At 56.8% G+C, this 15,164-nt stretch overlaps 7 protein-coding genes across 7 annotated transcripts; 5 read left to right on the top strand and 2 right to left on the bottom strand.

Annotated features, from left to right (window-relative positions):
* The first annotated feature begins 173 nt into the window (after nucleotides 1-173).
* B0T26DRAFT_228208 (uncharacterized protein) lies at nucleotides 174-3,523 on the top strand. Its single transcript, XM_060433876.1, has 3 exons — nucleotides 174-598; nucleotides 652-942; nucleotides 997-3,523. Exons 1-3 carry the CDS (start codon nucleotides 250-252, stop codon nucleotides 3,222-3,224), a joined length of 2,868 nt encoding a protein of 955 aa, XP_060298552.1. The 5' UTR covers nucleotides 174-249; the 3' UTR covers nucleotides 3,225-3,523.
* Nucleotides 3,524-3,579: 56 nt separating this feature from the next.
* B0T26DRAFT_640760 (uncharacterized protein) lies at nucleotides 3,580-5,081 on the bottom strand (the record flags this gene model as incomplete). Its single annotated transcript, XM_060437264.1, has 3 exons — nucleotides 3,580-4,386; nucleotides 4,445-4,560; nucleotides 4,622-5,081. 3 exons carry the CDS (start codon nucleotides 5,079-5,081, stop codon nucleotides 3,580-3,582), a joined length of 1,383 nt encoding a protein of 460 aa, XP_060298551.1.
* Nucleotides 5,082-5,331: 250 nt separating this feature from the next.
* B0T26DRAFT_228199 (uncharacterized protein) lies at nucleotides 5,332-7,369 on the top strand. Its single transcript, XM_060433875.1, has 2 exons — nucleotides 5,332-6,044; nucleotides 6,111-7,369. The coding sequence occupies exons 1-2, from the start codon at nucleotides 5,773-5,775 to the stop codon at nucleotides 7,228-7,230; spliced, it is 1,392 nt and encodes a 463-aa protein (XP_060298550.1). The 5' UTR covers nucleotides 5,332-5,772; the 3' UTR covers nucleotides 7,231-7,369.
* On the bottom strand, nucleotides 7,237-8,159 carry B0T26DRAFT_703461 (uncharacterized protein). The gene has a single exon (XM_060441666.1). The coding sequence runs from the start codon at nucleotides 8,042-8,044 to the stop codon at nucleotides 7,508-7,510; it is 537 nt and encodes a 178-aa protein (XP_060298549.1). The 5' UTR covers nucleotides 8,045-8,159; the 3' UTR covers nucleotides 7,237-7,507.
* Nucleotides 8,160-8,699: 540 nt separating this feature from the next.
* On the top strand, nucleotides 8,700-9,287 carry B0T26DRAFT_641217 (Alpha/Beta hydrolase protein; the record flags this gene model as incomplete). Its single annotated transcript, XM_060437309.1, has 1 exon — nucleotides 8,700-9,287. A coding segment is annotated over one exon (588 nt), but the record flags the coding sequence as incomplete, so codon positions are not given.
* Nucleotides 9,288-10,116: 829 nt separating this feature from the next.
* Nucleotides 10,117-13,595, top strand: B0T26DRAFT_703460 (uncharacterized protein). Its single transcript, XM_060441665.1, has one exon. It carries the CDS (start codon nucleotides 10,396-10,398, stop codon nucleotides 13,564-13,566), a length of 3,171 nt encoding a protein of 1,056 aa, XP_060298547.1. The 5' UTR covers nucleotides 10,117-10,395; the 3' UTR covers nucleotides 13,567-13,595.
* A 739-nt stretch (nucleotides 13,596-14,334) lies between these two features.
* B0T26DRAFT_674306 (uncharacterized protein) lies at nucleotides 14,335-14,907 on the top strand (the record flags this gene model as incomplete). The annotated part of the gene is made up of 2 exons (XM_060439696.1): nucleotides 14,335-14,430; nucleotides 14,491-14,907. 2 exons carry the CDS (start codon nucleotides 14,335-14,337, stop codon nucleotides 14,905-14,907), a joined length of 513 nt encoding a protein of 170 aa, XP_060298546.1.
* Nucleotides 14,908-15,164: the final 257 nt, after the last annotated feature.

Below are 15,164 nucleotides of genomic sequence, written 5' to 3'. Positions count from 1 at the left end.
TGCCACCCACACCAATTCCTTGCTTGGCAGGCCGCCCGACAGCGGCTTGTCTGTAAGGCAGATTTTGCCCACAAACTTGGATGGGTGCATTGCAAGGGGCTCAGCCACCCACTAGTCTCAAAGGATTCGACTATGAATCGAGGCTGCGCAATCACTCTTCAACACTTTCAGAAATATTTTCAGAAACAGTGAAAATTTGATGAATGATCGCAGACACTCGCTTCGAGAGGCATCAATCCATGGGGCAAAATGAGTCCTTTGGCACCAGGCGTGTTGGCGAAACTCACCGGCAAAATCGCCAATCTCAATCCGTTCAACCAACTATCTGATTCTATTTGCTTGACTAGCACCAATACTCGGCCACAATGGGAAGAAGTCCCAGAAGCTGCCAGTGCCCTAGTGCGCGAGCTGGAACAACTCTATTGGGATGGTATCCGGCGCGAGCTCATTGAAGTGATCCGCACGCTGAAGGCGTGGCAACATGCGGATCTCCGCGACGTAGAGCTGAATGAAGAAAAAGATGGTGTCGAGATTTGTGGGTTCGATACTTTCCTCGACCAAGTCAGCGAAAGCTCGCGCGAGTTTGCCGTCGACTATGGTAAGCTCTTCCGACGCCAATCTATGGTGCTTCTCAATTAACAACTGGAACAGCAACGCAGAGGGCTCGAGCCATGCAACGAACGGCACGAGGCGAGTTCGTTCCATACGAGATGACCCTACAAAGTCTAGCACGTAAGCTATACGCGAATGACCAAAGCCGCGCTCTCAAGGAAGAGATTCTCAAAGCTGCAAATAATACAGCCTTGGGAAGAGAAGACAAAGTCAAGATGAGAGCAAGAATGCTGCTCCAGTCAGCTGCTTGGCTGGACATGGACAAATTCATTGAGCATCGGCCGCCACTGGACGAGCTCGGGTTTTGGAAGCGCCCTGCCCCACCCCAGCGTGAGTCTCGCCGTTCAATTTGATGAATTCTTAGTTGCTAAGAACGTCTGTCAGTTGCCCTTCAGGGGTTCGACCAGAATCTTCAGCCCCTGCTTCGGCCTGTCCGCTGCGTACTCTGTCTCCTTGCCATCCGTGGAACCATGTTTCGCTGCACAGTTCCCGACTGTACAGATAAGGGTGGTGAAGGCTTCATTTGCCAAGCATGTCAGCATGAAGGGCGGCATCCCGACAACCACCTCGTCAAGCAACACAAAAGATGCGTTCTTGATCACCAGGAGTCACTTATTAGTCCGTCAATGAGTCGTCAGCTCTGTCAATGTACCACAGTAGCACGCTTTGACGACGATGGGTTCCCTCGGGCCTTGTTTCCAGTACTTAAAACAGATCATCACCGGGCCACGACTAAGGGCGGTGTGTCTTGCTGTTTGCTTGAGCTGCCTAGTGCCATAGCCGAAGCCAAGTACCAAGGCATTGCTGTCCTGAAGACAGATGAGAAAACAAGCCTCCGAGACCAGCGCCGGTGGAGGGAGGAGGCAGCTCGCAAGGCAGAAGAAAAGACAAAAAGAGTAGAGAAGCGGCATTATCGTTGGGACTATGGCGCCACCGACTACCAAACAGCGACATCCGAAACAATCAGCGAACAACAGGCCGACCAGGACATACCATTTTTCATTCGCAACATCACGGACCGGTACCCCTTCGGTAACGTTCACATGGCTCTTCGTGTTGGGCCGCTTGTAGTCGAGAATGGTGTTGAACATACCCAGGGCGGCGCCCTCATTACCAGCCGTGACCCCCCACAATGGCAGCTGTCACACCAAGGCACTGACCGGGACATCGAAAAGTGTCTGTCAGTCAGTGGTGGCGAGGAAAGGCGGCTGTACAAAGCGCCCCACCGGGGTGCTCCTCGCAAACCAAAGCGGTACAAAACGGCCTTGAAGCAAGTTGTTGGCGGCCTATTTTCGGGGTTCTGCCGCCGTGAGCTCGAAGATCAAGTCATCGGCCAGGTGGTTGAGGCCAGTACTGCGGATCTCGACAACCCTGAAGACCATCCCCGAGAAAGGGAAGCGGCGTGGGAAGCTGCCGTGTCGCCGACGCTTGAGAATCTGCGCTTGTTAATGCATTCGCGCGTGCGGCTCATGCTGTCGAGCATTGCTAGAAAGCTGCTGGATGACACTGTTGACTTGAAGTGGGACAGACGGCACAATAACTGCCAGAATTTCTGCGACAACATGATCGACTATTCCGTCTACGGAGCTTTTCTTGCACCATCACCGCTTGAACACGATGACCCGCCGCCATACCTGATGAGCTTTGTCTGTCGCCCAGGAAGCTACACACGCGAGCGTGCCGGAAGGGCCCGCACCAAGTTCGATGTCCCCTCAGGACTCTGCGAGGAATACCTGCTCAAGTTTCGGTACGGACTTCACGTCGACTCGGACATCGTGGATTCATTGCTTGAGTACTGGTACGACTGGGGAGCCTTTGGCGGACCACTGTACCCCTACCAGGATCTGTTCCCCTGGGACTGCACCGAAGCCTATGGTAGATCGAACCTCGTCTGTGGTGCCGGAGAGAACCACAACATCGCCAAACACGTGTGGAGCTTTCCGTTCGACTCGTGGTCCATCATCGAGCTGCACCTCACCCGAAGTCGACTGATGTACGACCAAGGCGCACAAACGCAGTCGGAGTGGATGAAGAACCGGTTAACGGTCTTGTCAGCAGAGAATACGCTTCTGGAGGGGGCTAAGGCAATGGCAAACAGCGCGTCGTTTCAGGCGTCGACGGCGTGGATGGCGGAGCACGAAGACGCGCGCATGGATCGGTACAAGCTTGGAGGCATCCACCGCGCTCAGCCATTCAGCCATCATTATGAGGAGGGAAAGTACCACGAATATTTCATTGCTGACTGGGCGCATCTGTGCCGCGATGACCAGATCGCCGAGTACGAGGCCATTCGCGAGATGCGGCGCCAGCTGGCCGACATGCCCGAAGATTCTGGGTCGGGAAGTGCTGGCTTAACGGGTGGGCGGGGAGGCGATGATAGCATGATGGGATTGGGGTTGATTCTGGCTGGGTCGTGTGCAGCTGTTGCTCTTTTTGGTTCTTATTTTACCGACGGCTGGGATGGGTCGTATGAGTCAACGGAGACCATGTCTCCTGGGGATCAGGCTATGGAAGGGACAGTGGATCCCGATTATTCCGCTGACACCTCTGGGGGCGGTGGGGATTACAGTTGTGGTGGTGATGGTGGATCTGGGGGAGGCTGTGGAGGTTGATACGACAATCTCCTCGGTGCCTTAATGCGTAGTACGGATGTCCCATGAAAGCGCTGTTGATTTCTTTCGCTGTTACTAGAATGAAATTGAACATGAAAAAACCTTGGGACGCTGGAGAGACAGGAGAAAACCGAGAGGCAGGCGCTCCAAGGATAAGAAGGCACCTACTCCAACAGGAGGGAGGGACCAACGAATGGTGCCACCGCACCTTCCTATGTATCACAGCATCAACGAATCACTTCGGCTCATTCTGCCAGACAGGTAGGAACATTCGCAACCTGAACGAATCTCCGACACGCACATGCACATGGAGGACTTGAGGAAGATTTGCATTTGCAGCAGGCAAAGGTCATCTTCACAACACTTCAACATCCCTTTTCGCTGGCAATGGCTTCCCAGTCCGCCTCGCCAGCTCCACGACTTGGTAATACTCAACATCCTCTTGCACCTTCTTAGCAATAGCAGCAAAATCAACCTCGCCATTCGCCTTCTTCATAGACCCCAACTCCGACCGCAAGGCCTCGCATGGCCAACACAGACACGCATTATACTCTTCCCTGAATCTAATCTCATACATCCTCGCCGTCGAAACGAACCCGTCGTTGAGAAGCGCTTGCGCCAGCGTATCGTCATGGTTAATGCTGTCTCTTCCAGCAAAATGCTTGCAGCCGGCTTGATAAAGCGCAGGGGAGCAGAGGTGCGTGTGCCACACAAGATCAATGTCCAGTGTCGGAACAAGTGGCATTTTATTCGCATCCTCGCGGTCCTTGAAGAAAGCTAAGAACCGACTATACCGAACAATGGCCCGCTCCAGGGTGCCCGCAAGTGCTGGGCTACGGAACCAAAGGATGTTTGCCATGTTCACAACGAACTTCTCTTGCCGCTCTACCATCTCCTTGAGCGTCTGGATGCGGGTTTGGTCGCTTACTGAGAGTCTCGGCTGGGTCGCGGAATTGAAGTACAACATGGCGGGAGCGAGGTCGTTTTGTAGTTCTGGTGACGACGCCAGCTTCTCCAATGCATCTTTCAACATCATGGAGTGAGAGTCATGATCTGACAGCGCTTTGAAAAGGTCAAAGGGTCCGTGGTGATCAGAAAAGGTTGATTCAACGTCGCTCGACACATTGAAAAAGCGTTCTTTGTCGTCTTGGAGGGCGTTGTGCTGTCCACTGGTCAGGTTTGTCTTCAAGACACTCATTTATTCAGCCGATGTTGCTTACAATTTCTTTCCATGGAAACTCTTTAGCTAGCCGCTGCGAAGCATCCACGGGGGTCATGCAAAAATTCCTATATGCTGAGTGGTTCAGGAGAAAAGCGTGCCAGACCATGAGAACGTCTTAAAGAGCTATATGTTAGCAACTGACGAACCTCTCCCTCTGAAAATGGTGTTCACCTACCCAAAGGAGGCAAAGTCTTGACCGCGCCTTTCCACCAGTCGAGAAACCGCCATGCGGCCATGCGCACAAACAAGTTCCACTTGACTTTGCGGCGCTCCTTGAATGTGGTGTCAGTCTTTCGGCATCGCTTGCCACACACAGTCGTGAGAGTGTCTTTCGGTGCAATTCCAAAGGCCCGGTCGAGGGCGTTCGAGGTGGCCACTTTTTGCTTCAGGACCAGAAATGCCTCCAGCATCCGCAGATGTACGGCACACTCAGCGATGCGAGGCAGCTGTTCTTCATTCTTGGCGTGATCATCATCGAGAAGGCTAGCGAAAATGTCTGGGGTGGGGATAGCAGGCTCGTCATCAATGGACTTGGACGCCGGAAATTTGGTTTCCAGGGCTTTGAGCAAGTCCTCACGACTGGCGGCCCCTGAACGGGAATCATGGTGATTTGGGGAGCGAAATGCTAGGGCCATGATGTCTTTGCCGACTCCGAGCTTAGCTTCACGTCGTTCTTTTCTTGGGTGTGATAAAGAGAACGGGTGCGAACGTTTAGAGAGGGTGGGGGGACCATGACACTACTTAGTCGTGGCGAAGCAAGTCTGACTGACCATGCAGCAACCTGCATTGCTTCCGCCTCAGCTTTTCATGCATGTTTCCACTAGCGCACGTGTCAAGGCACCCCGCTTCTGCCTTGGAGCCTTGTCCACCATACCACCCCGTACCACACCGTACCACACCGTACCAACATAACTCTCGGTTGTGGAAATCCTCGTCGTCGTGAAACCTAGGGCCATCGAGCTAACCACAGCTAAAGGATGCCGATTTGACCAGTATACTCGGCACTGTGCTTGACATCCTTCAACGAATTCGAGATGGAGGAGCGCGAAAGGCATTCTGGCCTTGCCAGCTGTATTCTCCGCATTTACAGTGGCATGATGATTGGCATCAGACTGTTTCTTCTTACCAAAAACAGACGAGTCGAAGTGGAGTCTTGGATGAGCGCGCCGGAGCATGCGCCTTTGCCGCCACGCGTTTACCCTTCCCAGCAGCTGATGCTCGCCGCGGTGCGTGTTCTCATTCAATTCCTCAACCACAAATATTTCGTCATTCTTTTTTTGCCTTGGGGAAAACCGACTGATAGCAGACATACAGGCAATTCTCAGCATGGTTTTCGTTGTCACCTCGACACCATTTTCCGTAAACCGGCCTGGTCTTGCACTCGTGGGGCTCGGCGATCTTGCCGTGCTCGCACTCATGATTACTGCCACGGTCTTTCAGCTATCGTACCTGCCGGCGTCGGACTCGGGATGCTTCCCCTACACGGGTCCGCAGTCTGTCCTCGACATGTTCACCGGGATCGGAAAGGAGAACAACAAAACACCTGGCGACGTCTGCAAAGAGTACAGCGGATCTTGTCAATTGGCTTTCTTTTCCATGTGCGTATCCTCATCACTTCCACGCTCTTTGCAATATTACTCTTATTGACAAACGTGTGTTTTCAGAGCCGGCCTCGCCCCGGCAGCTTTGATAGGAATATTTGCGCCGAATATCGTTGGCATCCTCGCGCTCACATTCCACTTGTGGATCATCCCAGCCCTGGTAATGTTAGCCGGCATGGGGCTATGGAAAGCCCTCCAGTATGCTTTTCTTTTTTACATTGGTCCATTTCTCTACGCCATCAGCATGCCGCTCCGCGTCCTTCTCTCCGTTCTGGGGCGCATACCGGCTGTCGTCCGTTACAAGAAGAGGAGAGCAGACAAATTTCGGCAAACCGCGGGTGGTTCCGATGTGGAGCATCTCTTGCCGCTGGTCCATCGCAAAGACAGAGGCATAGAGTCAGAGTTAACTCTTGTTGCGAGACGCCAGACGACCTCCCACAGACCTGGTTCCGGCCCTCCAGTACTATCCATGGCACTGGATTCGGCATTTGAGAACCTCTTTGGCCGAGATGAGGTTATCCTTGCGCTGATCCGCAACTGTCACTTTGTCGACGTCCTGCAGCTTAGTCGAACCTCGAGGACTCTGCGGTCGACCATCTACAGAGTAAGCCAGCAGCTACCGTTGTTGCCACCTTTGCGGGTGATGACATGCTGGCGTGGGAGCAAATCCAGTTGCTGGGGCTGTGGCGTTCAGATCTGCACAGGGTGCAAGTCAACAGTGGAAGTGCCTGTCTCGATGGCCCCGCTGACAACACGGCATCTAGACGTGTGCGAAGCTCGCTGCGTGAGATGTTACATCGACAAAATGTGCCACTCCAAATCATCTAGCAGTCGAACCCAGCCTTGTGCGCACCTCAAGGTCATCGCAGCTGTAACTACTGACGACGAGTTGGAAGAAACGCAAGGGCAGGTGGTGTGCTCGACTTGCGCAGCGGCAATGCCCGAGGAGTTGAGAGAGAACCGGGAAATAAGAGAGGCGAAGGAGCTGGTCTACCTGGCCAAGTCAACTGTGAGCTGCGGGAACTGCAAACGGTTGCTGGAAGATACTGGGCCGAGGTGGTGGGCATGTTGTGAGTGCGGGGCCGAGTGTACGAGCCACTATCATCCCCCATGGCGAGGGCAGTACCATGGTGGGGAAAAGATAGGCCGCATGCAGTTGCTGTCTGCACTGTTCAAACGATAATGTAAGTTTGTTTTTTTTTGTTTTTTTTGTTTTTTTTTTTTTAAAAAAAAATTAGTCTATTTCTTGTCACATTGGATTGCCCTAACGTGCGCAGGGGCCGGGGATTGGTCAAGTTTCCCCTTTCTTTGGAAATCACGTCTTTTTTACCATGAACAGAGACCCTCATATTGGTGTACATAGTATCTAATTAGTGCCTTCTCCTTGTTACCGCAAATTATGGAAAACAACGCTCTTTGAACTTCTTCCACAGCCCCTTCACAGGAACCTTGTTTCGGCGTCACAGGTAATCATACTTCAACGCCTCCCGAATCCGAGTCCCAGATACTGTCGAATCGTCAAGGCTTTGTGTTCCACGGGCACCAACCACGGACGCAGCAGCAGATACTGCCCGTTGTCGTACGACAGCCTCCTCAGCACGGCCGCGGTTTCGGCGGCGCGAGTACAGCCACTCCTGCTCGGCCTTGCTGACGCCGCCGTCGCCGAGCGAGTGGCGCGCAAACTCGAGGAGGTTCGCCGCCAGTCCCGCGACGATAGGCGTCGCAAACGATGTGCCCGACTTGTACCCGTACTGTGGCGACGACGACGTCGCGACTCCAGAGAGTGAGTACCGAACGTAGGCGTCCAGCGTGATGAAGTTGTTCTCCCCTTGTGTTGTAGGCCGTCGAGACCAGGAGGAAGTGCGAGCGCCTAGGTGGCGGATTTGTTGAGGGAAGTTCCCAGGAGCAAGGAAAAGGCGATTTTGAGCATTATCGTGGCGACATATGTAATCAGACGCTTGAGATGCAAATGTGGTGTTTGAAGAGTCGGTAGGCATGAGCCCCTTGTTCCTTAGTTAGGAGGTCGGGAGCGTGCTTACCCGCGAACTTAGCCACGGTGATCTACATTTCTATATCTTAACGTTGTCAATATCCCAATCCTCTCGATCCTTGTGCCTCCTTCCATCCTGCAGTCAGGCAGCGGCTGAGTCAGTGCGTGCGCGGCGAGCTAGGGTCTAGGGAGTACCCGCCTGAAATTTGGCCGCCGCACGTGCTATATGGGAGTGAGGTGGTGCTAAGCCCCGCCCGCACCCGCACGCGCCCCCGCACCGACTGACAATCCGACGGGAACCTGGAACTGGAACTGGAGATGCGAGCGAAGCCGAGAATTACGTGGCGCCGTGCAACCTACAACGTGGAAGCTGTGGATGTTGGTTACTTTAATTCCGGTACAACGCTCCTGGCGCGATATCAGTCGAGGGCCACAACCATGGATTTCTTTTCGCAAATCATGAGCAAACGGCCAAAAGCTGCGGGGACCGTAACCGTTGTGGGCGAGGAGAAAAACGGGCTCTGGGAGCTGTCACGTCCACCAGCCAACGTGATCCCGAGCGTCGAGTAAGCAACCTTTGCCCCCCAGTCTCATCTTTTTATTGTTTAAGCATCTTTTTCTTTTCCTTTTCTGTTATTTTTGAACTTCTTTTCTCACACCATCTTAGCATTGTGGCCGTGCATGGGCTCGGAGGCGATTCACATCGGACGTGGACCGGCGACAACGGCAAGTTGTGGTTGCGCGACTTCCTCCCCGCCCGACTCGACAATTCCCGCATCTTTACCTACGGCTATGACGCTGTTGTCGCCTTTAGCAAGTCGTCTGCCGAGGTCGACGACTTCGCACGCGACCTGCTGCAGCGCGTCAAGGCGGCGCGCAGCCCAGCTGTCGACCACGGCCGTCCGCTCTTCTTCATCTGTCACAGCCTCGGTGGCATCGTCGTGAAGCAGGCTCTCAACATTGCCCACGCACACGGCGACACCCACATGGCTTCGTGGCTCAAAGGCGTTGTCTTCATGGGCACTCCCCACGCCGGCTCGGGCGTCGCCTTCTGGGCCTCACTCGCCGGCACCCTGCTCAGCACCGCCAGCCTGGGCACCAGCACTAACAAGGACCTACTGAAGCTTCTCTGCAAGGACTCGACCTTTCTTGACAGTTTGTCGCAAAGATTTGCTGCCGAGAACCCTCAGCTGCCCATTCTCAGCTTCTACGAGCTCGAAAAGTTTCCGTTTCTGAACCGCAGGGTATGACTTTAGCCGAACCCCTAAGCCCCTGAACCCCTAAATCACCGAGGCCTAAAGTTAAATCGACAAAACAAATAAGCAGGACACTGACCAAGCAACTCTCTAGATTGTCGAAAAAGCGTCGGCCCGGCTGGACTTGCCAAACGAGACCCTAGTGCCAGTCCAAGCCGACCACCGAGCCATGTGTCGGTTCAACGACGCCGCCTCCCAACGGTACCGCGTTGTCGAAGATGTCATTATCAGCTTTATCCGCGGTGCCGAGCCTCTAAGCACGCTGCAAGAACCAGCCACACTGGCTATTGATGGTGAGGACTGCCGCCCTGTTTATTGTGCAACGACCAAAAGTGACATGGGTTAATACCTGGCAGTCAACCGGCGCCGGGTGCTGAACGAGTGGCTCAACCCCACCCCCACCGTCGACACGTTTGACCGCATCAGATCAGAGCGCATGGAGTCGTCGTGCCGCTGGATTTACGACAACACGCTCTTTCAAACCTGGCTCACTCAGCCCCGCTGCCGCGTGTGCCACATGGACGGACCCGCCGGCTACGGCAAGTCGACAGTTGTGAGCAAGCTCGTCGAGGACCTGCGAGCCGCCCATCCCGTGGCCTTCTTCTTCTGCCGCATCGGTCAGGAGAGCCAGTCGTGGAAGGACATTGTCCGGACGTGGATCTGGCAGCTCCTCGAGCAGTGGCCCCGCCCAGAGCTTATGAGCGGAATTTTCGACATGTGCACGGCCACCCTCGGCACCACGACGCCTGTTGCCAACTACTTCAAGGCCTTGGTCTGGCTGGTTGAGCGCCTCGACTCGCCCTTCATTTTCCTTGACGGCATGGACGAGAACCCGGAGCTGCAAAAGGTCGGTGTTCAGGGGCTGAGCAGCCACTTCCGCGACCTGTCCAAGCACGCCAAGATCTTCACGTCAAGCCGCCCAGATCCGCGAACCAAGTATACCCTGCCAGGCGAGACAAGCAGTTTCATCCGTATCGTTGTCAACAACGCAACCAACGAGGCAGATATCTCGTCCTTCCTCGCCGACGGCCTGCGCCACCTCAGCTGGGACGACGCGACGACGGCGTGGGTGCACAGGAAGCTCTCGGACGGAGCAAACGGCATGTTCCTGTGGGCCAAGCTAATGCTGCACCACATACAGCAGCAAGTCACGCTCGACGACCTCGAAGCCGCGGTCGACGAGCTGCCCGACGGCCTCGACACCGTCTATGCCCGTATCTTGGCGAAGATGTCGGCCCTGCCCGCGCCCCAAGCCAGGAGCGTCGCGAGGGTGTTGCAGTGGGCGTTCTCAGCCCGACGGCCGCTGTCACTCGCGGAGCTCGAGGTCGCGCTTGCCGTCAAGCCGGGTGCCGGCACCGCGCGCCTCAACAAGCGGAGCCGCGCCATGAACATACGCCAGCTCATCGCCGACTTTTGCGGGCCGCTACTCGAGGTCGACCCGCGCACTAGCACCGTGCGCTTCACTCACGTTTCGGCGTTGCAGTACCTCCAAACACTGTCTGAGCAGCAAGACGAAAGTAACCTGCCCTACGACCCGGTGCGGTTCCCCCTGATGCTCACCAAGAAAGCTCCGCACCTCGCCGCAACTTGCCTCACGTACCTCGCGTACAGCGACATCGACTTTGTCACGGCCGACAGCTCGCCCGACGTGTACGCTGCCCGGCTCGACCAGCACCTGCACACGTACAAGTTCCTGCGGTACGCCGCGCTCAACCTGTGGACGCACTTCCCCGACGGTTTCTCTTTTTCGTCAGGCTCCGCAGATCCGGACCTCACACGCGCGCTGGATTTCTTCTTCGCCGACGAAAAGAACATGGTCAAGTGGCTGCAGCTATACCAGCTCCTCGGGGAGCTAGCCACGCCGCGCAGCAGCAGCAGTAGCAGTCGGAGCGCATTCCACCCGCAGGCGCCGCGCTTTGCTGGGCTCCGGCAGCGCTACGCCGGGTTCCGCCGGCTGGGCCCGACAGCGAGCGGCCTGTTCGTGCGCTGGGACCGCTGGAAGTCTGAGGACTCATTCAACGGCAACCACTGCTCGCCGTTGACGGTCGCGGCCTTTTTCGACTTTGCCGCCGTCGTGCGCCAGCTGCTGTCGCAGATGAGCACAAAGAGCCAGGGCGCGGCGGACGCGGTGGACAACGGCATCGTGTTTGGCTACACGCCGTTCCTGCATGCCGTGCACGGCGATGCCGCTGACACGGCCGCGCTGCTGCTCGCGGCGAGGGCCGACCCGGCGCGCGCAACAACAGCCGGCTACTGCGCAGCGCGCTACGCGTCACGCAATTGCATCGGCGTGCTGCCGGCTATCTTGCGGCTCGACGTGCCCTGGCTTGCGAGGCAAGACTACGAGGGCCGCACCGTGCTGCACGCAGTGTGCTCGTCGCCGGGGTGGGACCCGGCCGTGGTCAACTCGTTCTTGGGACTATGCAGCACGGAAACAGCGCGACAGCACCTCGACACACAAGACACCCTCGGCCTCACGGTGCTGCACCATGCCGCCAACATCGACGTCGCCCAGTCGGCCGCGCTGATGTGGGACCGGCTGAGCCACTCGTCCGACGGGGGGTCCGGGGCCGAGCGGCGCGTGGTGCTGGTGTCGCTGCAGGAGGCCTTCACGCCAACGACGGATGCGTCCATCCAGACGTGGGCGCGCAACTGGCACGTGTTCTTCCAGGGAACCGGGGAGGAAGCGCCGCCGCTCGACCTGGCTTCGCTGCAGAACCTCGTGCAGCGGATCAAAGTCTACATGCTGCGCGAGCTCGTCACCCGCAGATCAGACGTCAACATCGCCGACCACCAGGGCCGCACGACGCTGCACATTTGCGCGGCCACGCACTCGCAGCAGCAGCAACACAATGCAGGAGACGTGACCAAACAGCTAGTAGCCAAGAACCAATGCATCGAGGCCCTGCTCGCCGGCGGCGCCGACCCGTTCTTGCGCGACGGCGTGGGTCAGCTGCCCGTCGACATGGCTATCGCCGAGGGGGACTGGCCCGCAGCCAGATTGCTCTGCGGGGCGATGCAGACGCGTCTCGTTGGCGCTGGGCGGCCCGAGAGCGACTGCGACAGAACGGAGGAGCTGCAGGCTCTGCTGCTGGCAGAGACCACCGCCAACAGTGACAGACCACGCTCTGCTCCACAGTCGCCATCACTGTCGTCGCTGTCTGAGACGGACTGGATGGTTGTCCCTGGCAGCAGTAGTAGCAGCAGTAGCAGCAGCTTCCCGCGCACTTTTGGCGATGTCGTCAAGGCGACACTCATCCTGCGCAGCTGCCTCAAACTCGTGACAGGCGCAGGGGACGACACGTCCGCGAAGCTGGCGCAGCGTATTCTCGACGCCGCAGGATACTACAGCGTGCAGGCTAGGGCAGCCGTCGACATTCGCTCGTGGCGGCCGCAGCAGGATGACCAGGACACGCCGCGCGTGTCGCTCACGCTAGCGCTAGACAGCCGCGTCGCGGTGCGCAGGATCGATGTGTTCATCGCGTCTGAGAGGCTAAGGCCGCGCAACTATTATGCCGACAGTGACGGGAGAGTGGGGAGTGATGACGGAGCGGAAAAGCGACATGAAGATGGCGGCGGGTACTATTACCACTACCGCCGGACAAAGTCGAACGTGGTGCTGCGCATAACCTCGGCGGCGTGGAGGCCGTCGTCCGCCCGTTCAAGGGTCGGGCCGCGGCGCGTGGATTCGGGTGTTTCGGTCGGTGATAGGCCTGAGACCGCGTCTGCGCTGAGTGTCAGCAGTCATAACACTTGGGATACAGTTCGTGGGGACGACAGCAGAGCTGCGTCGCTGAGAAGTGTTGAGCTTGACAGGAACACCGAGACGCTGCTGGAGGATATCGTCAACGGCGACAACGACGGCGACGAAAGTCCATGGTACCACGACAGCCAGGCGTTTCTGCGCGTCGAAGTGGCGTCTGCCTCTACTCCTGCCACTGACAAAGAAGGCAAGAACACTCCAACCCCACCACCACCGCCAGTCCCGCGCATCACCAACCTCGGCGTGCTGGTCGACCGCCAGCGCAACGTCGACATCTGGCGGCACACGTGGCCTGCGCCCCGCAGACTTCCGTCGGAAGAAAACGCCACAGACACGAGACCAAGGCCTGCGCACGCGTCCGGCCTCGACGACGGCCAGACGCGCGAGTGGCTGGCGAGCCTCAAGCACGGCGACACCGTTACGCTAGCGGCCGCCGAGGGCTTCTTCGTACAGGACATTGCGCGGTTTGCCAAGTTCGGGCTGGTGGTTTACTGCGGTCTGCGTCTCTGATCCTCTGAGGGGAGTTAGTGTTTGCCGGGATCTGTCTCTCGGTGTGAAACCACATGTCATAGGTCTCGCGTTCCGAAATATCCGACAGCAACTCAGTGCAATGCAATGCAACGCTGGCTAAACCATAGGCATGAACTACTTGGCAATCCGTACTCCGCGATAAAGCTAATAGACTGAACGAAGCAACCCTGCACAATGCAAGCCGACGCGCGGCCAAGCCACCAATCAGGTGCAGCCGTCCCGGCGATCCTCCTCGCCCCTTGCTCCGTATTTCGTATTACATAACCCTATGCGTGTTGTCGCTATGATCCAGGAGGATCCGGGCTCCTAGATCCGGATTGCGAGCATCGGCTTGAATACCCGTTTGGGCTTTGCTAGTATAGCAGACCAACGGTTGGGCCAGGGTCAGAGATTCGTCAGCTGATTACCGTTGAAGTCCTGTAGCCCCAGGAGTACTCCGAGTTGGCAACTACCGTATCCATTCTCACAGAATTCACAACCGACCAGCAGGGGGCTCAGCCAATGACTACGTGGGTGATCGAGATGCGTGGTAGAGATTTCTGGAAATTCTCTCCTATATACGGAATAGGTCGGTTATTTATTCCGTCAGAGTATAGGGTGTTCAACAGGGATTGTGTCCAGTGACTCGACTCACTCGAGTATAAAGCAGGCGTGCAGTAGCTAGCTAACACGTCTCCATCACTTGTCGATCACCATTGTCTCTCCTCACTCTATCTCTCAACACACCAACTTGGGACATCGCCAACAATGCTGTTGCCTCCGCTTCTTCGTCTGGCACCCGCATTCCTCCACCTAACCCTGGCCACGGCATCGAATTCAACCTCACTGTTGGGAACACGCCCTGTTAGTGAACAACACTTGCTCTCACCTAGTCTTCCAACTAACAACCTGCCCCTTCTTCAGTGCGATGCCCTCGCCGCAGCCGGGCTGGGCGACATTCTGCTCTCGCCCACCGACAGCGGCTACGAACCGCAGGTAGCGACGTGGTGGTCGCTCAACGCCCAACTACGACCATGGTGCCTGGTCCTGCCGCGGAGCACGGCCGAGGTATCACGGGCTCTCGCCACGCTTGTAGCAGCAGGCCACGGCGCGGGCTCGTGGCACATCGCCGTGCGCAGCGGCGGGCACGGCTGGCCCGGCAGCAACAGCGTGGCCAACGGCGTGACCATCGACCTCAGCCACCTCAACGCGACGCACTACGACGGCGCAACTAATACGGCGCGCCTGCAGCCCGGCGCACGCTGGGAGCACGCGTACGCGGCCCTCCAGGCGCAGGGTCTTGAAGGATCGATACGTGGCGAGGAAGCGCTGAGTGGATGACGGGTCTCTCTTTGAGAAGAGGTATGAGCAGCACGAAAAGGAATGCCCGCCTGTCGTGGACATCTATAAGAATATGGGCATCCTTGTTGAGGTGAGCAGTGCCAACTCCACAGTAAACGACAAAAATTGTTTGTCTGATGTTTTGGACCGGTCATAGATTGATAGCGGCGGAAGCATCGATGACTCATACAAGGAGTTTGTCAGTGCCTTGGCTTCCTTTCTAGGGAAATCCTGAACTCCACGGCAACTACTGCCGA

This window comes from Lasiosphaeria miniovina, assembly GCF_030549165.1.
Source record: "Lasiosphaeria miniovina strain SMH2392-1A chromosome Unknown B0T26scaffold_3, whole genome shotgun sequence".
Lineage (NCBI taxonomy): Eukaryota > Fungi > Ascomycota > Sordariomycetes > Sordariales > Lasiosphaeriaceae > Lasiosphaeria > Lasiosphaeria miniovina.
The sequence above is the reverse complement of the archived record's forward strand: the minus strand, read 5'-3'. Positions and strand labels throughout refer to the sequence as shown.